Genomic DNA, 24,912 nt, shown 5'->3' with positions numbered 1-24,912 from the left:
TGTCGCAATGTCACACTGTCCGAGCAAAAGACACAGAAAAACGACAGCTTTTGCTGACGATGTCTTGCTAACGTGTTTTGTTGCGTACCCTTGTTTCGGTTTCTTGTCACACTGAAGGACAAAAGCTAAAAGCATCATCGCCAATCATCACGTTTCCTCTTCCATACCAGGACCCAAGACGTCAGAGACTGAGCAAGAGTGCTCTCGGCTCTTGCTTTTTGCTCGGATCTTGCAATGTCTTCTTTTGTTTGTGTGATTCACAAATGAGTATTTTCAGCCCATATGATCGGTCTCTTTTTGATCTCCTTAATTGTGTGACCTTGAACTTACGCGCCCACTCTATCGAATTGGAAGATGAAGCGAGAGGCTATGAACGATGCCGAATAAGAATCAAACTGCTGTTGTACCACTCTACGTCACTCTACCGAAAGACAGAAAGCGCTGAGAGTCGAAGTTTACACCATGTTGGTTGCGCTTAATTCACCCACTTGTTGAACTTGAGGCAACGCATGAAACACAATGAAAGAAACACATGAAAATTTTGTACCTGCTGTCCAAAATTTGGTCCGTGTCCAAAACACTAAAAACATGTCTTCGGACGTGTTTTATTTCTGTTTTTGTCTGTTAAACTTTTCACACTGTGACGACACGTCTTTCGCTTAAGTGAGACACGGACTCCAGCTGCCGACAATGTCTTCCAATGTCTTGTCTATGTCTCATGTTTTGTCTTTCAGTGTGACAAGGCCTTTATCGGTTTTCTATTCTATTTCGAGTAGAATAAAGAGTTGCTTGCCGGTAGTAGAGACCTGCTACGAGGCTACACATCAAAATTATGTACTGAAATGAGTAACCCATTCAAACCAAATTACTCTTCTTAGTAATTGTAATTCAGTTACAGTTATGATTTTGTGAGACGACCCTCTGCTGAGGTCACTGTAAACACTAACTGGGTTGATGCGGAGCGAAGGAGAAGAGCCAAACACGCTCAACAAGTACAACCCATTTAATCCAAGAAATAAGTGCAAGAAAGTTTCGGCCGAGAAACACGGGATTCAAGAATGGATCTCACCAATGTCATGTCCTCAGGATTCCAATATCACGTCACACAGAGAGTCTACGCCGCTGTTGGTCCTCCTTTGTGCTTTTCTTCACGGTCGTATATGTGTGTCTCGTCGTTCTTAGCCTCCTTATCGTGTCCGGGACCACGTCTAGGGTACTGCATGCCTTCTGGTGTTCCACTCCCTCCTCTTCCATTTTCTCTTCCCTGTCCTCTTCTTCGTCTTTCCCCCATCACAGTCTCTTCATCACACTCGCCACAACAAAGAAAAAATTTGACTGGAGGGCGAATTCCTTTAGCCCAACCACTTCTGATCGGTTGTCGTGTCCAGTCGAGCAGATTTCACTGCAGCCACACTCGTTCCGCAATCAAACTCAACTCTAACTAAAGTCTCTTCCCAGCTCGGCGTGCTATCTCAGTGAGGTTAAACCCACTTGCAGACAGTTCTATCATGCTGACAGAACGCTCTAACGGAGCTACGCCCGGTATGCTGGAGGTACGGGCCCTCTACTGCGCAAGAAATACCGTGGTTGAGGATGAAATAACTGTGCTTTGTGAAGCATGTTCTGTTGTCGGCACAGTTCGTCAACTATTGCCTCCAGCAGGGTGTGCATCATTACGTCTGGTTGCAGGGCGCCGGATTCACTTATATGTGAAGATGAAGATCCGGCGGGATGGTGCACCTTTACCCTGTCTCGAAGAACCTCAGGTTCCTGTTCCTGCGTACTCCCCTGCCTGGTGTCAGTTCCGCTGTCCGGTGAAGTGGAATGTCCGTCAACGGAATCGTCTCTTGTTGTCCTAGGATTAGCCTCATCTGGGTCCTTCTCGTATGGTCCAACGTACGGGGTCCTTCAACTTCAGCCTTGCTGCATGAATGATTTGTTGCCTTCTGTTTGTAATGCCTCGGATCCTGTACATGACGTGAGAGAGCTTCTCGACCACACTGTATGGTCCTTCCCACTTCTGAGCTAGCTTCCTTGTCACTCCTTGTCTCCCTCCCATGATACGTACATACACCCGATCGCCGACTTCATAATTAGTTTGTCTGCTGTCCTTGGCAAGTCGTGCTTTCCTCACTTCAGCCACATTAGTCAAGGCCTTCCTGGCTATGTCATGAGCGATTGTCAGTCTTTGTGACACTTCTGCCCTATAATTCTGCAGGGTACCGTAGTGTGAGGTCGGAGTCGTCCTTGGGCATTGGGAAATGTAGGGTCATGGCCGTATCGGAGCAAAAAGGTGACTCCTTCATTCCCTCATGAACAGCGGTATTGTAAGCAAATAGCGCATACGACACCCACATGTCCCAGTCTTTCTGATCGTGGGCCACGTAGTGCGATAACAACTTTGTTATTGTCTGATTCAACCGTTTGACAGCACCATTACATTCCGGAAGATGGGCTGTAGTCTGTAACTTTGATATGCCGAGAAGTTCATACGCATCTGTCATCAGCTTCGACGTAAAGTTTGCTCTCCTGTCTGCGAGAAGTTGTTCCGGTACACCGTGTCTAAGGATAACTCCTTCGACAAACGCTTTTGCCACGTTCTCCGCCTTCTGATCTTACATGGACACTGCTTCAGCATATCAGGTCAAACAGTCGACGAACACGAGTAAGTAACGGTTGCCCATGGTTGTTATGGGAAGTGGCTGTCCTCTCAAATGGTTTGCCGACTTCTCAGAAAAGCTGAAGTGGTGGCCGTGCCAGATTTGTCGGTCGTTTTCGTTCCACGCAAGACTGACACTGCGCACAGTATTCTTTAATGTCGTCGTTCATCCCTTTCCAAAAGAAACATTTTGCTATCCTGAGTCTTATCTTTCGTACTCCAAGGTGTCCCGCATACGGCACGTCGTGGTACTGCCGAAGTATCATGGTTACTATGCTGGTGGGTAAAACGGGACGTTGCAACTCGCAGTCGTTCTTACCATGCTTTCTTTCTTCTATGTGGCAGAGTAGTCCTCTCTCATCAATGATGTAATGTCCATAACGCTGTGCTTCTTAGTTTGACGTTGTTAATGATCCCCTTCAGCTTTATATCTCCCTGTTGTGCTTCTCTGATTTCGCTCTCATTTACAGCCGGCACAAATTCCGTGACTTTCCGTACTACTACCCTGCTCAGAGCGTCCGCATTGTGATTCAGTTTGCCTGGTTTGTGCTGGATGTCCATTTTATACTCTTGCAATCGTAAGTTCCAACGGGCGAGTCTTAAATTCGGGTCCCTAGTATTCATGAGCCACCTCTGAGCGCTACAGTCTGTGACAAGTCTAAACTTCCTCCCGTATAAGTAACATCTAAAGTGGCGTACGGCCCAGACAACTGCAAGACACTTCTGTTCTGTCGCTTCGTATCTTGTTTCGGCATCGTTCAGCTGCCTGCTCACATATGCCACAGGATGTTCTGTGCCATCTATCGTTTGCGACAGCACCGCCGCGACAGCGTACTTCGACACGTCAGTCGTTAACGTGAAGGAACTTAAAAAGTCCGGAAACCGCAAGACCCAGGCTGTCGTGAGAGCGTCCTTCAACGACTCAAAAGCTTCCTGTGCTTCAGCATCCCATTGAAATAGGGTGCGCTTTGTAGATGTTAGCTTGAGATGTAGATTGAACGATGTTCGCAAAATTGTTGATATGTGGACGTTAATAGCCAGCTAATCCCAAAAACTGTCTGGCTTCTCTTACCGTCTTGGGCACTGGGTATTTCTTTACACACTCTACTTTCTTTGGGTCGGGCCTGATGCCATGACGCGAGACGACATGTCCTAGGTAACTGACTTCTGGCATGAGGAACTGGCACTTGCTCAGCTTCAGTTTGAGTCCCGCATCGTGGAGTTGGATGAAAACGTCTTCGACATCTTTCAAGTGCTGCTCGAAAGTGCTACTATATATGATAACATCATCGAGATACACATGACAGACCTTCCCCAGCAGTCCTGAAAGGATCACGTCCGCCGCCCTCTGCCAGACTGCCACACTGTAGCCTAGCCCCATGGGCATTCTTGACCACTGGTAATGTCCAAAGTGTGTGTTGAAAGCTGGTTTCCCCTTGTCGGCGGGGTCGAGTTCGATCTGCCAGTATCCTGACACCATGTCAACAACGGTGAAATACTGTGCTGATCCGAGCAAGGAAAGAGTTTCGTGAACGTTTGGCAGCGGGTAAGGGTCGATTCGTATCACCTTATTCAGTTCACGGTAATCCACTACCAAGCGGAAAGATCCGTCAGCTTTCTCAGCTAGCATGCAGGAGCGCCATACGGGGACGTGGAGTGCTATGCTATGCCTTTATCCAGTAACGCGCTGATCTGTCTATCCATTTCTTCCCTTTTGGCGTAAGGCACCTGATATGCACGGCGGTAGACAGGCACCGAAGAAGTGGTCGGTACGCGATGCTTTATCACTTCACACCGACCCAGGTCATGCTCCGACATCGCAAATACACGACAATATTTTCTGAGTAACTCTAGCAGCTGTAGACGTTCTCTGTTGCTAATATGACCCAAGTTGAACTTGCTGCCGATCTCCTCTTAATTGGATTCTGATATAGTGTCACGCAATTCCCCTCCTTCGGTTGGTGACTCTTCTACGGTAGCCGGAAAGAGAGTTCCAACGACTTTTCTTTGGGGCAACGAAAGTTCCTTTTCGGTTGTGTTGGCGATTTGTAGTGGAACCATGTTTTCTTTGCCCACACGTACCAACGTGGCAGCACCTACTAAACCTTGCGTCTTTATCCGGTCTAAGTGGACCACAGCTGTCGTGTCTAACTCCACCCCTTAAACAAGACCAAGTATATGTTCTCTGTTCTAGGTGGTAACACCACCTCACGGACCAGTCTGATAGGGACACACTCGAATCTGTGAACTTCCTGCCTACCTCCAGCGTGGCCTTCTTGACCCCAATTTATCATCGGGACTTCGCATCCCTTTATACGTACCACTCCTTTACTTGTAATCAGATCTATGTGTCTCGAACATAAGAGGTCGTGTCCAATAATGCCTGCAGTGGGGAATACCACTTCATCCGTGCACACGTGGTAATTGTGCTCGAATGTGAAGTTCCCTATGCGGAAGGGCAACTTAAACACACCTCTCGTGTCTAGTGCCTCACCAGTGATGCCGACCAACTTCGTACGTTCGTGTCGCGAAAGCTCGAAAGACGTTTCCCAGCCTGGGTCGATCCTGTAAAGTGTCGACGCTTGGACTAACGTAACTCGGGATCCCGTGTCTAGTAGACAAGTAACCTTTTGACCTCCAACTTCACACTCAATGATTGGACTTGTCTCTGTACATAACCTGACCACCTTGATATGAACCGCCTCTTCGTAGTGGTCTTGCGTAGAGGCTGTCACTAGTTTCCTGGATGAGTACCTGATACGTGCCTCGTTTGGGGAAACGATTGCCACGTTCGTTCTAGGCTGTCATCATTTCGCTGTCTGCGGCTGATCCAGCTCCTGGGCCTATCCTGATACTCCCGGGCGAAGTGCGTGAAGTTCCCACAATTGAAGCACCGTCGTTCTCGACTAGTCTGTTGTCGTGGCCCTGTTTGTCTGTCCTGCCTCATCTTGGAGGTCAACTCTGCGAGCATCCGCTCTAACCGCTCTAGACGGTGTTTCATGTCCTCCGTCTGTTCTGAATTTGTCACAACGGGCCATGTGGCCAGTTGCTCTACTGTCATCTTCTCGTTTCTCTCCTCCTTTGCCGCAACCTCTATCGCTTCCCGAAATGAAGACGGGTCGCGTGATAGCACAAATCGTCTTATAGGGTCCCACAAGCTTGTTAAGTACCTCATGAGTAACTGACCGGCCAACAACTCTCGAGTCACAGAATTCTTCCGTTCAGAGCCTTCTCCACTAAACGTATCCAACGTATCGTAGCCAAGTGCACGGAGGCAGCTAGCAAATGACCTCACTCCTTCTCCATTCAACTGTTTCGCTGTCATGAACCGCTCCATTTTAAAGCTTTGAGTGTCGGTATCATATTGGGTCAGCACTAACGTTTTAAACTCTGCGTATGTCTTTGCATTGGCAAACTCCCTGTCTCGCCAGCAAAGTCATCAGCCTCGCCCACCATCTTGCATCATGCGATACCTATGAGCTGTACATCATTCCATCCGCCCATGGCCCCTACTTGCTCTAATGTGCGTAGGAAATCTTTTGCTCTGATGCCTTTGTCATCTCCCGTGTACAGAGGTACCATATTTCCTATAGCCAGAACACTGGCCCCTACGACGCTCGCATGAACTGCCTGCAAGTCCCCGGCGCCGTTAGACGCTCCTTCGGGTAAGGGCATGATGTCCGTAAAAACTCCGCAAAATCCCACCGCTGCCACAAATTGAGACGACGCTCTGCTGAGGTCACTGTAAACACTAACTGGGTTTATGCGGAGCGAAGGAGAAGAGCCAAACACGCTCAGCAAGTACAACCTGTTTAATCTAGGAAATAAGTGCAAGAAAGTTTCGGCCGAGAAACACAGGATTCGAGAATGGATCTCACCAATGTCATGTCCTCAGGATTCCAATATCACGTCACACAGAGAGTCTACACCGCTGTTGATCCTCCTTTGTGCTTTTCTTCATGGTCGTATATGTGTGTCTCGTCGTCCTTAGCCTCCTTATCGTGTCCACCAGGATTGGTGGGTCTAGGTTACCGCACGCCTTCTAGTGTTCCACTTCCTCCTCTTCCTTCTCCTCTTCGTCCTCCTCTTCTTTGTATTTCCCCATCGCAGACTCTTCGTCACATTTGTACTTGTATCATAATTTAATTAGACTTTTATGATCATGTAGTTGTAACTATAATTTAATTACTTCTGAATTACAGGTATGGTTTTGAATGAGAGCAGGCAAATGTAAATGCTCTGTAAAGCTCTCAAATGCTCCAGGCTTTTGCAGCTTTTTCATGAAATGGCAGTGACTGACATAGGTTGGCGAATTCATTCATGATGGCCTTCACCGACTTCATTCACCATCACCTCATAGAGAATGATGTGATGTTGAATGAAGGGCATGATGTGATGTAAAGTTAAAGTTGAAGTTGAATGAGCGGCATGATGTGAAGTTAATGTTGAAGTTGAATGAAGGGCTATGATGTGACGTGAAGTTAATGTTGAAGTTGAATAAAGGGCTATGATGTGATGATGAAAAGAAACTGTTTCACGGACTGTAAGTTGGCGGTCTTCCGAGCTCCTTGCAGTCTTCACTTCAATTTGCGCCTCACATTCTGTATGTATTACATGTGTCCAAACGCCTCGGTCGTTAAGAATTCACTTAGTGTTCGTCCGTATATACCCTCCTCGGACGAAAAAGAATACAATGGGTTACACTTCTCCGAGGAGAGATTCTCAGTTTTTGGTGTCAGTGATTTATCGAGACCATGATACATCCCTGTGACAGCCCCCCACCCCAAAGAAAAAAGTTTGGCGACACCCCCTGCAAAAAAGGGGGCTTGCCGTTTCAGCTGTAATGACATGTCGGTAATTATACGTGTAAAGCTGTTATCACGTAGCTGTAATAATGACCACGCCCCCTGCTTGGGATTCCGGATAAACCACTGCAGTGGTGTATTGCATGAAAGAATTAGAGTAAAAACATATGTCCAGCGAAAGTGATTACAGGTCGCTGAATTCGTTCCTGACGGCTATTTCCAGTGTCAGTAAGCATCATGTCACAAGAACTCATGTAATACTGAGTGGCTGGCCACGATGTATTCCGATGCTGAAGCTAATAGCCGAAGATACCCCCGCGTCACGAGTGAAAAATGGCACGGCGGAAAAGCCAGACGTACGAAGCCACATGATCGTGCAATGTACCGGCAGACACGGCGATCGTACGAAGTCCTATGGACGTTCAATGCTCCGGCAGGCAAGGACATCGTACGAAGCCACATGAACCTGCAATGTGCTACGCGCTCACTTAGCTGTCAACAAAGGAAAGCAACATTGTGCAACAACCCTACCGCGTAAGCAACATATCTCCCGCCGCCGTTCACATGCGACAGCAGAGGTCAAACGTTGCATCCCTCCCTTTCCTCCTTTCTTGGTGCACCCTGCTTCCAAGCCCAACCCAGAGCAAGGCGACCGCACCCTCCAAACAGCATACCCCTCCTCCACTTACGCTTTCGCCGCCACTACCAGGAAATCCACGCTAACGGGGGCGAGGAAGACGCCAACGTCGTAATCCTCCAACAGCGAGCAGCCGGGCACACCAACGTAGGCCTTCGTTGGTATTCAACTTCAAAACCCCATCAGCGGTCACCCGAAGCCACATGAACGCGCAATGTGCTATGCGCTCACTTATCTGTCAACAACGGGCGCAATATTGTGCAACAACCCTACCGCGCAAGCAATACACCTTTTGCTGTTCGCATGCGACAGCGGAGGTCAAACGTGGCATCCCTCCCTTTCCTCCTTCATTGGTAAACCCTGCTTCCAAGTCCAACCGAGTGCAGGCTGACCGCGCCCACCAAACAGCATACCCCTCCTTCGCTTACGCTTTTGCTGCCACTACCAGGAAACCCACGCAAACACAGGCGAGCAGGACGCTAGCGTCGTAATCCTGCAGTCGGACACACCCCACGTAGGCCTTTGTTGGAGTTCAACTTCAAAAACCCCATCACCGACTTCAGCACCCATCATAGGAATTCAACTTCAAAACCCCATCACAAACTTCAACTTCAAAATCCATCACTGACTTCAGAAACCATCATAGGAATTCAACTTCAGAGCCCCATCACAAACTTCAACTTCAAAATCCATCACCGACTTCAGACCACATCATAGGAATTCAACTTCAAAACCGCGATGGGATCTGAAGTTGAATTCTGATGATGGGTTCTGAAGTTGAATTCTGATGATGGGTTCTGAAGTTGAATGATGGGTTATGATGTGGTGGATTCTGAAGTTGAAGTTGAATGATGTGATGTGATGTGATGGGTTCTGAAGTTGAAGTTGAATGATGGGTTATGATGTGATGAATTCTGAAGTTGAAGTTGAATGATGGGTTAAGAAGTGATGAATTCTGAGGTTGAAGTTGAGTTACGGGCTCGTGATGTGATGGTTTATGACGGTGATGTGATGTGATGGGCTTTGCGGAAAACTGACCATGATGTGATGTTGAATGAATTCTTAGCAAAATGCCGACCTATGGTGACTGAACGTGACTATGGTAGTTTGGCATTCAGAATGCATCAGCTGTTGCAAGAATTACAGAAGCACTCCTGTCAATGTTGTTGATACATGTATGCAGCAATGATGCTTTAAAACAAAATCTATTAATTCAATTAATCTATTAATTTGCTGTGGGTGATTCCACACGAAATGATCCAGAAGTGCCGCTCGACCCCCGGTTACATTTGTAAGCCACATTTCTTTGTGGGTCCCTATGACTCAGGCAATACCGGAATGCAATTCATTTACGGAAAAATCAAATATCAGAGGGTATGCACCAGCTCAAAGCTGCAGTGTTTAGTGAAAACCTCTGTTGCTTTGAACTGCGGCCTATCTAGAGCACTGAGAATGTGATAAAACATCTTACTCGATAGAGGAGGGTCATTTTATCATATATCGGAAATATTCAGAGTGGTCCGCATTGGCAGCAGGCAGAAATTTTGCAAAGTCTTGAAGTTTAGGTTTTTTTTTTAAATTAGAAGATACAATAGCATCTCCTCAATATATTTTTTGCAGGTACTACTGGTTCAGTGCTATAACCAGAAAAGGATCTGTCTCGGAGATGAAGTTCGGAGATGAAGCCAAACCAAAAAATCAAAAAGGAAATTTGAGAAAATACGAAGAAAATGCATCTTTTCTATGAAAATTTTCAACAGGAGGGGGTTGGACTAGAAACACGATCAGGATGTCATTTGATACATCATTCTCTTTATATCAAATAGTGAAAAATATCAGTGGTACATTTTGTTAAACTCAAATAATAATTTTTTGACTAATGGTAGCTTCACGAACCTGCATGTGCGCTGCACAGCACCTTACCTCAGGAATGACATACCACATGCGCCTATACATGACACCTTTGTTGCCATAATCATTCCAGTCCCTACAGAACGTTGTTTATTGTGCAAATATTAGACGAGGTTGCATGATTTTGTCGTTTTGCATTTATTCTCAGCGCCAAATTGCTTCGCGGGACCCTTCGGCTCAGAGCACCTTCACATGCTGTTCGTGCGTACGTATGATGAACTGTGTCCCCAAATGCTAGCTACACAAGAAAAATCACCCTTTTACTTGAACGTGATATATTCTTTGGGCTTTGATCTTCCACTTCCTCTTCCGGCACTCATATGGCACTGGAGCGTACCATAGCTCTGTAACAAATTTCGAAACAAACAATACATTCTTGTTGCATGTGTAACATTAATCATACCCGCCCACATAGAACTTTGTTCCTCGAAAAAGATGACAAGAGGTTATGACATTGTCAAGTTGCATTCACTCCGAGCCGCTTTGGAAATCTCTGGTCACGGCTCCTGCATTTAGACGTGCACGTCGAATGGCGCTCACGGGTGGAAGTTTTAGCTTTGGCTCACACATGTTATAGCAATTTTACACACAGTTTTCTGAATTCCAAAACTCTGAGTAGGCAGTAGCCCTCAAACAATCATCGAGTCTCCATAAAGTGGCACCAGTGGCATGGCCAAGCAGGTAAAAGCATCCGCTCGGTGGTGGTAGCCATGTTTGTGCTGAAGACTGGGAGGTGGTGGGTTCGAATGCTATCACCGGTTGTGCGGTTTGAGGTTTTTCCTGGGTTTTCCGGCAGAGTTCCCAGACAAAGGTCTGCCCAAGACGCATATTAACCCCCCCCCTTTCCTCCTGTCCTCTCTTCATCTGTCCATGTCTGTACACTGCTCATAGCCACAGTTGCTTCCTGGCACTACCAGGGAATAAAAACTAAATAAATAGAGAGTGGCATGCTCCTCAAAAGAGCACAGAGCGATTTGTTTCGATGGGGACATTTGTAACGCTCACCGGATGAATTTATTGACGTACGGGATACATTATTATAGGATACACGCCTGTAAACTGTTTAAAGACAGAAAAGCCTCGAACACCGTCACACACGCGTTACATGCCATGCCGCCATCTTCCATTGTCTCTCCCTCTTCCCCCAGTCTTTTCCTCATGTCTTTCTCTCCGCCGCCTCGCTGGCGCCCCATCGTTCTGTGCAGGAAAAGCGCCCTTACAGGCGCCCACCCCTAAGCGGTGACTGCTCGGATAAACTGCTACTTTCGCTACATTCGCCCACCCCAAAGCGGGACATGGTTCCGAAAGCGTTCCGTGGTCCGCCCAACAAACACAACCACACACTCAAAAGTTGCTCAGCAATCACACCTGGGCACACTTGTCAGTGCGACATGAAGAACTACAAGGAATGTCCAACCTCCTCTTCAACCTCTGCTGTTCGCAGCGTTGCGCGTTTCAGCCGGCTGATATGTTGAACTGACTGCTTGCCATCACGTTCAGCCACTTCATAGAGGTTGTGTCCACGTTGTTCAATGACCTGGGCAGGTCCTCTCCACCTTGGTGCAAACTTTCCAACAATGCCCTCTCTAGCATCTGACAGAGTCATCGTCTGTATCCAGACTAATTCCCCAGGTTCGTAGGCTACCTCCTGTCGTGACTTGTCATAGTTCTTCTTTTGGCGAGTACTTGCTTGATTCTGATTTTCACTCGCCCTTTTCCAAAGGAGTCTGAAGTGCTGAAGTTGTTCCTCAACAGCTGGCACCTCTGAAGTATCTTCACAATGTAACCGTGAGGCCAAGGGCGTTCTGACGCGCCGTCCGTACTGAAGTTCCATGGCTGTATACCCGACTGACTCGTTCAGCGAGGTGTTGATAGCGTAACAGAGTGCCGGCAACTTCGTGTCCCAGTCTTTGTGCTTTTCTTCTAGGTACGCCATGAAATATGACTTCACGTTGCGGTTTGCTCGCTCCACGGGATTGCAGTGTGGGCTGTATGCAGGGGAATGCTGAAGCTCTATTCCCCATAGCTCTAGGAGCTCTCCAAATTTCTTTGCCCGAAACTGTGGGCCGTTGTCTGTGATAATGATCCTTGGAGCCCCTATCTCGTAGAAAAGATACCTTAGTCGCTCCACAACCTTTTCCACGGTAGCTTCCGACAATGCGGTAGCCCACAAAAACTTCGTGAAAGTGTCGTGAATCGTGAGAATCCATCTTTTTCTTCCCGCTGTCAACGGGTATGGTCCCATGAGGTCCACACTTAGTCGATAGTTCGGCCCATGAGGTTCTCGGATAGCCATTACACCAGCAGGCTTGGTGTTTGTTGCTTTTGTTGTTTGGCATATTACACAGGATGCCACATAATCTCTCACCATGCCCCGCAATCCAGGCCAGGTGAACTCTTCGGATACCCGGTAGTACGTCCGTTTGACACCGCCGTGTCCCGTGGTTTCAGCATCATGGCATTCGTGTAGGACTTCGCGTATTCGTACTTCTGGGACCATCAGGCGCATATGGCTACCACCATCGTTTTCTATCGACTGATACCAGAGGGTCCCGAGCTTCTGACATTGTTCAGAATGTTGCTGGCGGTATTCCGCGATCCAAGGGCTATTTTCCTGATCCAAAGCCCATTCGGCACTGACATCAAGGGAGCTCACTCTTAGGATGGCTTCGTTGGAGCTTTCCAGTTCCAAGTCCCAGTCGCTACGGTTCTCTTCACCGTTGTCAACCAAAGGTGAGACTAGGTCACCTGTAGGGTGGCGTGACAAAGCGTCCGCACAGCAGTTGTCACTTCCCCCGATTTTCTCCATTGTGTAGTCGTACTCCTGTAAGGTGAGTGCCCACCGGGCCAGGCGTGCCGATTTGCATTTGTTGTCCTGTAGCCAAACTAATGCACTACAGTCCGTACGGACGGTAAACTGCCGTCCAAACAGATATTGCCGGAACTTGTCCACGGCACTCACAACCGCAAGGCACTCTCTTTCCATGACTGTGTACCTCTGTTGTGCCTCCGTCAGAGTGGCGCTCATAAACTCCAGTGGGTGTTTGAACCCAGTGTCATCGGTCTGCAATAAAATAGCCCCAACTCCTACAGCGCTTGCGTCAGTAGCCAAAATGAATGGTTTGCTGAAATCAGGCAACCTTAGTGCAGGAGCACGAGCCATCTCCTCTTTCAGCTTAGTGAATGCGTCCTCCATTTCTTCACTCCATTCCCATCTTTTCTTGCGTGAAGTTGCCCTCGCAAGAGGCTCTGCTATTGATGATGCGTGTTCGAGGTGTTGGCGATTCCAGTTTACCATTCCAAGGAATCTTCTCAGTTCCCGCTTGTTACGTGGCCGTGGATATTCCTGTATAGCCGCACATTTTGCCGGATCGATCTCCACACCTTTTGCTGATATGACGCGCCCTAGGAACTTCAGTTCGTCACGGAAGAACTGACACTTTTCCAGGTTGCAAGTAAGGCCACTTTGCTCCAGTCGTTCCAGCACTTCGGTGAGCCTTTGCTCTAGTTCTTCTCTTCCGCTTGCAAAGATGATGATATCATCCAAATACACCCAGCATGTGCGCCCAACTAGTCCCGTTAGAATTCTTTCCATTATGCCCTGAAATACACCGGGAGCACACTTCAACCCAAAGGGCATCCTTGTGAACTCGTAAAGGCCGTTCGGGCCCTGGAATGCCGTGTATGGAATGCTTTCCTCGCTCATTGGCACTTGCCAATAGCCGTGCCGTAGATCCAGGGTTGTGTACACTGTGGAACCCGCAAAGCTCCTCAATATCTCCCGCATATCGCGCAACGGTGCGGCATTTCCGAGTTCTCGCTTATTTAACTCGCGATAGTCCACACAAATCCTAACGCTGCCGTCTGCTTTTCTGACAGGCTGCAGGGGAGAGCACCAGGCGCTTGTACTTCGCCGAATAATTCCCGCCGCCTCCATCTTCTCCACAGTTTCTTGTATCTCCCTTTGCCACGCTGCCGGGAGTTTTCTGCGGTAGATGCGTATCGGTGGGCCTTCGGACATGTGCAACTTGCACTGGTCTCTAGGATCTCCCGTCTTCCCAATCCTGTTTGAAAATACACTTGGGAATCTGTCCACCCATTTTGATGCAACGCTGTCACCGACGAGGTTATTAACGTACATCATATCATCCGTCTGAGCAAACGACGTCACTTGATCCCGCTGGTCCGTCAGCAGACGGTGGCGTACCAAAAAGGACGCTCCCAGTACGAAATCTGTAGCTTGTACCAGTACCACCTGGAAGGGTATCCACTCTGTTTGATCTCTCCATGTGACCTCGATGTCTAATCCACCAATAGTAGTCAGGTTACTGTTGTCATGTTGGTACAGTTCGAGTCGTCCAATGCTGCCCCTACGAGTGTTGACCTTTCTGCTGGCATCCCGCAAAAACTGTGAGGATACGAGGTTCGCATCTGATCCATTGTCTAACAGCGCACGTGCCACTTTCTCCCCAACCGTCAGTTCTATCACTGGCCGGTGGTGTAGGTCGTTCATGGGCAACCTGTCCAGTCTTGTGTTGATGTCATAAAGTCCAGACAGTTCGTTCACAGATGTTGACAACTCACAGGTGAGGCCGCACACGTTGAGTTGGGAGCTCACTTCATCCGGGTCCCCCACGCCCGTCCTCTGGAAAGCTTGCGTGGTGCCTTCCTCTTCAGACACCAACACACACGTCGCTCGCTGTTCCGGGAGAGGTTCACTGTCACGCGGGCTCGGCGGTCGTGGACAGCGGTTTATGAGATGCCCCACCTCACCGCACCGGAACCAACTCCGTTTCTCCTTCTTGCTTGTCGCTTGGCTTGGATTCTGGTTTGTTGAACCCTCTTTGACAATCTCTGACCTGTCCTTGTCAGCCTGGTCATCAGCCTTTTCTGCCGCTGCCTTTCTTTCCCTCTTGGGTGTCTTCTCCTGTCCGGGTAGACTACCCATTGTTTTCTGGCGATGGGTCACATCATCTAAGGCATCAAAATAACGATTCAACACCTGACTGTTCCACCGTCGTGCTGTTCCAGCTGTTCCACCGTCGTGCACTCTCGGACATCTGTATGCCACTGCAGCTGGGCTGGCAATCCCTCATAAATAGTAGTTAGGAACTGCGGCGACGAATCTCGAAATCCTGCTCGATGTACCAGTGCACGGACGCGGTCTACATAGTCCGCAGGGCGCTCATTGCTTGCCATTACAACGCGGGATAGAGCCAGCTGTGCTTCTCGAATTCCCCGAGTAGACGTGAAGCGCTCAACAAACTTTTGACGCCATGTCTCCCAGTCACGGAATGTTCGAGCCGCCATCTGTCCCCACTCATGGGCATGTCCTACAAGACGCTTGCGCAGTGCTACAATTGCTGCTCTGTCGGACACGCCGTAGGTTTCTATCTCGTCTTCTACACGACGTAGGAATAACAAAGCGTCGTCGTTTTTGCCGTTGAACTTGAGACCCTCCAAGAAGTCTCGTGGCACTTCCAGATTGTCATTATCTCCCTGTCTTGAGGACTCACTTGAACGCCAAGGCTCATCGTTGCTCTCCCACCTTGTCCACGGCTGCGTCCGGCGTTCACCAGGGTTCAGATGGTATCGAGCACCAAGCAGTGATTCTCTCTCCGGAGTTCCATTCAAGCTAGATTGCCCGTCCACCTGGGCAGCGAAAGGGACTCCCGTAGCAACCACTCTTGCGTGCACGTCACTCGACACGCGGGGATATCCAACACCCCTTCTGTCGGCGGTTGCCGCCGCGCCGCCGAGATTCTCTACCTGAACCGTATCGCATTGCACAGACGCATCAACGCCCGGGACTTTGGACTGTCGGCCGCGGTTTTGGCCTTCTTGGGCGACAATTTTGTCCAATATCTGTGCTAGAGCATCTATCTTCTGGCTCACCTTGCTTTCAAGCGCAGCCATGCTTGCTCGAAGCTCAGCGATGTCGCCTTCACGAGCGTTCGCCTCATCGGAGACCTTCCTTTTGTTCTTCGGCATGACCGTCTTGTTGTGTCGCTGATCACGGCTTCTTCAGACGCTGGCCCGTTAGCTCAACTGTAACGCTCACCGGATGAATTTATTGACGTCCGGGATACATTATTATAGGATACACGCCTGTAAACTGTTTAAAGACAGAAAAGCCTCGAACACCGTCACACACGCGTTACATGCCATGCCACCATCTTCCATTGTCTCTCCCTCTTCCCCCAGTCTCTTCCTCATGTCTTTCTCTCCGCCGCCTCGCTGGCGCCCCATCGTTCTGTGCAGGAAAAGCGCCCTTACAGGCGCCCACCCCTAAGCGGTGACTGCTCGGATAAACTGCTACTTTCGCTACACATTTCCTTGTCATTGTATCAGGTGTCATAATGTCAAACGTTTTCTTATTCACTCTGCTGCATCTGTAATTGGAATACAGTCGTGCCTCCTTAACATGGACAGTTTCGTCCCCAACCAAAATCGTTCATAAAGCGTTCATTATCGAATACCAAGGAAATTACGACAACAATGTTGAAGGCTTACTGAAAAAATTCCAGATGTGCCTGCTTGAAGGTATATTTTGTTGCATGTTTGCTATATGTTGGCAACACATAGAGCCTGCTGCTCATTGTCCTCAAAGAATTGAAGAGCCGTATGTAGTCCCGCTTGAGCCATAGCAGACGTGACAGTTGGCTCTGCGGTGCTGAAGTCATCGACGTCAGAGCCTGACAACTTGCCCTGACTGCTTGCAACTGTACTGCCTCTGTTCTCGTAACCTGCCGAGCGACAGTACTATGTTTAACTCAAGGCACAACTCCTTGCTCGTGGGTCAATCACCTGTGGACGTGTTCGGAACAGTCATGACGTCATACAGGATTTTTCATGTTCTTCATGTCCGCAAATAACCCCCTTTCCTCTTATAGTTCTTGTGGACGGTTGTGAAGGAGAGGGCATAGCACCCTACGCAACGGAACGTCCTACTTTCAAAAGTTCTCCTGCAGAAAGTGGAGAGGCTTGCCCTCCCTACCGATACTGTACATAATAACGAGACAAAAATACATGGACTACATATGGTTTGTGCCTTGCTGGACCGTTCATTGTCCGAAAAGCGAGTTTTCATATTACTGAGATGAAAATGCATTGAAAATGTTTGGTCCTCACAAAAATTATTCATAACTCCATGGCATGGAGAAACGAACCGGGCACCAGTGGTAGATGCTTACAAGGGTCAGGCCCTGCCATGCTCCCTTGCATTTCAGTTTTGTTAGACAACTGTATAACCCAGTGCAGTGTGAGCAACTCATTAGCATTCGCTTCACTGCCCTTACATGCAGGAAACAATGATTGACAGATCAGGGATACGATATATATTTGCACTTGTGCTCTTAAACATACAGAAACTTAGCAGCAAGATACTATGACTCTGATATCTGACTGATATATCTGTGATATTCTGACTGATGACTTCAAGAATGCCATTGCATTGCCAACAACAAGATCCTGTACCATGCCTTCGAACCCGTCACCCACAGTGATCTTGCAGCAAAGATTACATCACGTTCAAGTAAAACTGTGATCTTTCGTGCGTTGGACAGCTACAGTTAGCATTCGAGGACGGAATACCTCGTACATCAGCACATACAGTATGCGAACCATATAGTGCCTGTGACACAACTACCGGCAGGGTACACTTTAAAGGGCTAGAGTGCACGTTTTGATCAATTTCGTCTATGTCGCGCTGGGAACACAGCAAAGCATCCTAAGCTCACGAATTACTTGGTGATAGAGTGCCAGTGGCCCAACTATCGGTAGGGTGCACTTTAAAGGGCTGGTGTGCACGTTTTCGTCAGTTTCGTCTACATCGCGATGGGAACACAACAAAACGTCCTACGCTGACTAATTACTTGGGGATATGGCGCCAGCGACACAACTATTGGGAGGGTGCACTTTGTAGGGCTGGTGTGCACATTTTTGGCAGTTTCGTCTATATCGCGCTCGGAACACAGCTTCATCTCTCATACAGTATGCGAACATGCTATGAGTGGAGGAGGGTCAGAGAAGCGAGGCAGTCAGCCACTGGGCATGAATGTATAACGACAACAAAAAACAACTTTATTTGATTATGACGATAAAGAGTTTTATTGCCAGGGGAGATGCCCTACCTCATTGCTGGTGGTGGTGTGATGTGGAGTCACTAAATAAGCTTCGCTTCAGAATAGCGACACTGACTTCCAAGAGCGAGCATCCGCCTTCTTGCTTCCGCGCCATGGTACCCATGCGCACTTTAGCGCATGATGCCATCTATCATGCGCAGGTGAAATGTTCCTTTCTCTTGCAAGCAGCTCATCAAGGTTGACGGCCTTGAACTCACCTTGACATCCTCGGGACGCTCTGGTGGAGAATACATGGATTATTGCACAACAATCATACACGCTTCTCTATCTCACAGCGAGCAGTATGTTAGCCGTTTTTTATCCTCAACTGGGGATGGTACCGGTGTGGTGCGGAAACAAGATGGCGCTCCTGCTCTCCGTTGGACTTCAGTGTTGATACTCTGAAGCGTAGCTTATTTAGTGACTCTAGTGTGATGGAATAATGAGTCGCCTCACAGCGAGGACTGAAGTCCTACGATGTCCAAAAAAGTCAGAAGAGCTTTGAGGGCAGAGCGTTGGTGGGCTGGACACTGGCCGTGGATAAAGCAATTTTGACAAAGAGAGGAATGATTATGGCAACAAAGGTGTCATGTATAGGAGCATGTCGTATGTTGTTCTTGAGCTACGGTGTCGTGCAGCGCGCATGCAGGTTCGTGAAGTTACCTTCAGTCAAAAAAATTATTTAAGTGTGACAAAAAGTACCTCTGATGTTACAGGGAGAACAATGCATCGAATGGTGCCCTTTTTGTGTTTCTAGTTCGACCTCCTCATCTAGAAAATTTTAATTGAAAGGATGCATTTCCTTTGTATTTTCTCAAATTGAATTTGTGATTTTTTGCTGCGGCTTCATCTCCGGGACTCATTTTTTTTCTGTGATAGTGCTGAATCAGTAGTATCTGCAAAAAACATTCTGAAGAGAAAGTGTTGTATTTTCTAATTTAAAAAATCGTAAACTTCATGAAATTTTGCAAAATTTCTGTTTGCTGCAAACGTGGACTGTTTCGTGTGGAATATTGCTAGAATATGGTAAAAGGAACCCTCCGCTATTGAATAAGACGCTCTATTACGTTCTCCGTGCCCTAGGTGAGCCGCAGCTTTGAGCGGATACCCTCTCTTATTTTATTTTTCCAGAAAGAAGTGCCCGAGTGATGGGGAACCACAAAGAAATTTGGCATACAAATATGAGAGGGTTGAGCAGCACCTCTGGATCATTTGACATGGAATCACCCTAAGTGTTCTGTGCATTTTGAAGATTTATAGAAAAATATTTTGCTATAAATTTTCAAAACGCATTTCCCTAATCCTATCAAGATTGTGACACATATGTGTCACAATGTTAAAAGGATCAGGGAAAGGCAGGTGGAATTCTAAGTTGCGCTGCCCTCCATTTCTGTCTACTACCCTGCAGGTGTAATTTCTGACCGCTATGTGGCTTTTATGTTCAATTACACACCTGCAGACTTGCACCAGTTCTGTACCATTGGCTATATTGCAATTTCTCACTTCTTTGTGCCCAGAAACAGAAGAGTTTGTGTTACCTGCAGTCAGTGGTGTTACCTCTGTAACTGCATTTCTTAAACTTCCATGTCACCTTCTTTAAAGTGTCATTGAGATGGTCTAGTGATCTAAGTTGGCAGCGAGCCATCAGAAATGATGTCATTGCAAAAGCTACCTTTCGGTTTCTTTTTTTTTTGTTAAAGTATATCGATGTGTACATTTTAGAAGAACATTTTAGACTGCACGTTTAGAAATATCAGTAGGTAGATCCTACTAAATTTCATAGTGGCTGCATATCCCCACAGTTATGGCTCAGTTCCTTTTCAGATCTCTGTTGTGGCCCACAGAGCAGAAGAACTTGTAAATGCCTTATTATCATCGAAAGATGATGATGTCTGGTTGGCTGGCTTGGGTGCCAGGGACACACTACGTCTTGAAGCTGGGCTCTGTCTCTATGGCAATGACATCTCTGAAGAAACAACACCTGTTGAAGCTGGCCTCTCATTCACAATCGGTAATGGTTGTCCGACTCTTTGCTGCTATCTTGCTGTTGTGCCTTACACATAGATACAGTAAAACCTAACCTACTTAGCTCCTGGAGACATTTTGAAGGGGCACCTAACAGAATCATCCTTAAGGCCCCTGGTTTTCTGCTGCGGCAAATTCAAAATTCTGCGGCACAGTCTTGTAAATTCCGTGATTTTCCGCGGCAAGCAGTCAAGGGCTGCTTGAAACGGGAAACACAAAATATTTTATAAAATGACAGATTCAAAGCACTGTTGTGGCTCAGCATTACATACATGATATCTTGTGTTCTCCTCTGACAAAGAATGCATTCTGTCACCTGCAATCATTTTATACCTGCTGAAAGATCTTTCAGCATCTACAGAGTTCATAGGAACTTTATAGGAAGATTATAAAGGGAGCTTACAATACATGCCCTGTGGAAGTTATATTTTTAGGACATCCTTTTTGTTTCTGGGCTGTAGGCATTATTTAAGAGTCTTTCAGTTCAGTTCAGTTCAGTTCAAATGTTTTATTTTACAGCTTGTACAGAGGTAATGCCATACAAAATGGGGTAAAGAAAGGCAAACTCCCAGACACCAAATCAAAATCCCCCACTGCCACCCCTAAAGTGCACACGGGAGGGACACCGCCCCTTCCTCAGGCGAAGTATGCACAATAAACTTGGTATAATATTATATTAAGCTAAATTACAATCTGTCTGTGTTGGTCCTGCAGCATGGGCAATTTTGTAAAGCAGTCTTCACCTCATGCAGGGAAGCGTCCGGTGAAGCCCACTTTCGGGAGGTGTCGTTCATATTCGGCGAATAGTCGGATATTCGGAAATTCGAATATTGGGTATTCGATTCGCGAATGAAATGCTTCGAGTGATTGATATTTGATTCAAATTCGAGAACTCGAATATCCGCACACTTCTAAAAATAAGCGATTCCGTGAAATTCTGTGCCAAACGAAGGATTCCGCGATATTTCGAGGAATCGCAGAAAACCTGGGGCCTTCATCATCCTTATCCTGAAACCTACCTACCTCGAAAAACAATATTTCTAATTAAAATACCACTGCATGATAGCGTATAGCACAATAAGCATGAAATTGTATTTATACAGTTGCCAACCGATAGGACTCCACAAATTCGTACTTTCGAATTTTTCTGACAAAGCCGTTGGCGCCATCAAACATCCCATAGAACCAACGTATTTCAGCGTCCATAAATTCGGATTGTTCATAGGAAGACGTGCTTGATTATTCATACTTCTCGCTTCATACCTGCATGGTTTTTGGGATATAACGTCTCTTACACCAGAAATACCGCAGAAAAATGTACTCCTGCGACTGATATTTCATACTGCTTTCATGACACGAAGGGATGAAGGCCATTCGCCATTCCCGATATGACGCATGCGTAGAACTGCAACCCGCGTGTGTGGAAGGCAAATCTTATTTGCGCGTGACCAGAACTGAATGCTCTGCTTCAGACGTGTTGCAAGGAGTTATACAGTCAAACCTCATTACAACAAAACGCTATATAACGAAATTCGTGATAGAGCGAAATAATTTGGATTCCCCGGCAGAGGGTCATTGAGATCAATGTATTTTAACCCCACTACAATGAAATACTTTTTAGCTGGCACTTCGATACAGCGAGAGAACGAGATAAGGTTTATAACCGCAAAGCCGACTTCGGGGTCACGAAAACAACGGCGCAAGCAGCGTCCTGTTCCCGCAGTGAGGGGTGGCACGCGTGATTAGGGTCGGGAGGAATCTGGCGCCTACAAAAGGAAGTCTGAGTCATCGGAAGGTTTAGTATTTTCCTTCTGAGGTTTCTCCTTTTTGCGCTGGTTTTGAACTGTCCGGTTGCAGCCAAGTACAGGAGGAAGGTAACAGACAGTAAAGTGTATGACACAGGAGTGGGAAATGCTTCGTTCGCATGGCGGCATACGTGACGAATGCAGCCTGGATGATTTTCTTGACAGGGACAGACATGTCGTAGTAACGGAGAGCCTTACGGAAGACGCACTACCATAGACATACGTACTTAGAAGGTTTACGGGATCGCAACAAGATATGGTAAAAGCTGCGGAGACTCTGGCAATGTACAAACAATGTGTGACACCGCATCTTCTAGGCACGACACAGATGCGAATAGCCAGTTAGACAAAAGAAAAAAGAAAAATAAAAGAATAAAATGCCGTATGTGCCTTTTGGTGCTGTATGTGTAGTTGTCATTTTTCACGAAAAACTTTTCGGCATTGTAGCGGAGTTATCGACACTTACTATGTACAGCACGCACCCTCACGAAGGTCGCGATTTGTGACCTTCAATTCAATACAACGAAATGTTCGATACAACTAACGAACTCGCGGTCCCTGTGAGTTTCGTTATATCGAGGTTCGACTGTATTTCAATGTGCATGTCTTTCCACTATGGATCACCTTGTTCGTTTAGAAACATTCATATGTGAAGTCTTTGTACGAACACAACATTGTGTGTCTGTCTTTATCGACCTCGAAAAGGCCTATGATACCGCATGGTGATGTGATGTGGAGTCTTGCGTGATTTACATTTGGAATGAATTCATTTGGAATACGTAGTCGTCTGTTCCACTGCATCGCCGACTTCCTTCAAGGAAGATCATTCAGGCTCCAACTCAGTACAACCCTTTCACGTCCTTTTATACAAGAGAATGGCATTCCACAAGGATCTGTATTGAGCATTACTCTGTTTATTCTTAAAATGAACTCTATCGCTAAGGTTATACCCATCTCGGTCAGGTACTTGCTGTATGTTGATGATGTCCAAATACCATATTCTTCCTGCAACCTAGCCATGTGCGAAATACAACTGCAGCTCACGGTTAACAGATTAACTAAATGGTCCAGTGAAAATGGGTCTAAATTCTCCCAAGACAAGACTGTATGTGTACCATTTTCAAGAGTGAAAGGAATGTTTCCCGAGCTGCATTTAAAATGAACGGCTGTGATCTTGTTGTAGGGACAGAATATCTATTTTTAGGTCTTGTCTTTGATAAAAAGCTTACTTTCCTTCCGCACATAAAAATCTTAGACTAAATGTATGAAATCAATGAACCGATTGATCTGATCAATGAATCCGTAATCGAAATCACTGACCCAAAAAATTTTCTTGTGCAGCGAGCGCGATGCCTAGCAGATACAATAGCTAACAGAAACTATCGTTTAATCCGTTGTTGGGTGCCCAGCCACGTGGGCATACGTGGTTACGAATGTGCAGATCGTGCTGCTGCGGCTGCCCTTTCAGCTGACATAACAGTCTTTGATGTTGCTCTTCAAGACCTCAGGTTATCCTTGATGAATGCTGTCAGCAATTCTGGAGCACACAAGAGCAGAATAAGCTGCCCTTGGTGAAACCAAAAACAGAAAGTTGCTCACACAGTTTTGAAAACAGGTTACACAACGTCTTAAGGTGCGCAGGTTAAGAGTTGGAGACACATACATAAGGCCCTCTGTTTTCCGCGATTTCTCGATTCTGCAAAATCTCGCGGAATCCCATATTTTGCTCGAAGTTTTGCGGAATTCTTGGTTTTGCATGGAAGTTCGCGAAATCTCATTGGGTCGAAGGACGCGATTGGCGCGATGTGAATGGATATACTACGACGTGCGGCATCTCAGGAGAAGTATTGCACGCTCACGCAAAAGATCGTCAGATAAACGCGCGTACTGCGCACACTCCCAACTGCTCCATGTTATACGTAACCCCAGAGAACTGACAGAACTTACGTTGACAACACGTGACCCGATCCAAGTACTTTCGTTTCGCACAGACAGCCCGTGTATTCGTGTATCTTGTGCTGCATGCTCCCATTGCATATTGCCAAGCTTCTTGTTTGATAATGACGGTAACATGTGGCATACATCAAGGTCAAGGACAATCAGCACTTCGTGAACTTTCGTGAGCAATCTGTCTATGGTGCGAGCCACCTACGTTGCACATGCTAGAACTGACACGCAAACCTCGACGATGTGCGTGGTCCCTTCTCGATTATTCCCTGCCGGGAAGGGGCGGATCCACACCCTATGTATGGGTATCAAATGATTGTAAGCCCCATGCCGGTGCATGCAAAGATTCAAGTGTGCTCTTGTGCTTATCTCAGCAAGAGCTCAAGTGTTCCACCCGTTTCATAGCGGTATTCGGCAAGAAGGTTGCAAGTCTACTGAGGGCAGCTGAGGGTCAGCAAGTTGCTTCCCACAAGGTGTTCAATGCCATGTTTGCATTACGGGGCTATCTGAAAGTCGCATCTGGTGCTAATGTTGCCCTAATGAGGCGGCAAGGAGTATAAAAGGAAGAAGCTATCCACGTGGGAGAAAAGCTAAAAAGAGGCAGACAGCGCAGAAAGCACAAGCAATCCTTGAAAACAATGAGAGGTGGTAGTGCTTTAAAAGCATGAGGTCAGTGTCACTACAACGAACGTGTTTGGTAGAGGCGAAGACGGAAATTTGTTGACGATCGAGACTGAGGTGACGTCGCTGTTTGACACTTAAGCATCGTTAGGCATCTCCAGCACAGACAACATGAGAAAAAAAGGTGAAAACGACGGCAGTGACGAGGATGTCGTTGATGCACCCCCGTCCACAGGGGCAATCCTTGCCGTGGTGACTACACTGATGATACACTCGCTGAAATTTGCCACGATACATTGTTGTGTGTTTGTGCAGTGAAGCAGACACATATAGGTTCTTTTTTGAAGTCACTTTGAATCATAGTTGGGAAAGTTATTTT

At 47.1% G+C, this 24,912-nt stretch overlaps 1 protein-coding gene across 1 annotated transcript in view; it reads left to right on the top strand.

Annotated features, from left to right (window-relative positions):
• LOC135396534 (aminomethyltransferase, mitochondrial-like) overlaps positions 1-24,912 on the top strand; it is a 63,577-nt gene that overhangs the window by 22,180 nt on the left and 16,485 nt on the right. The window contains exon 6 of the mRNA XM_064627561.1: positions 19,960-20,146. Coding sequence (XP_064483631.1) covers positions 19,960-20,146 — 187 coding nt within the window. The remainder of the gene's footprint in view (positions 1-19,959; positions 20,147-24,912) is intronic.

This window comes from Ornithodoros turicata, chromosome 6 (genome assembly GCF_037126465.1).
Source record: "Ornithodoros turicata isolate Travis chromosome 6, ASM3712646v1, whole genome shotgun sequence".
NCBI lineage: Eukaryota > Metazoa > Arthropoda > Arachnida > Ixodida > Argasidae > Ornithodoros > Ornithodoros turicata.
Note: the sequence above shows the minus strand (reverse complement) of the source record. Positions and strands in the feature narration are given on the sequence as shown.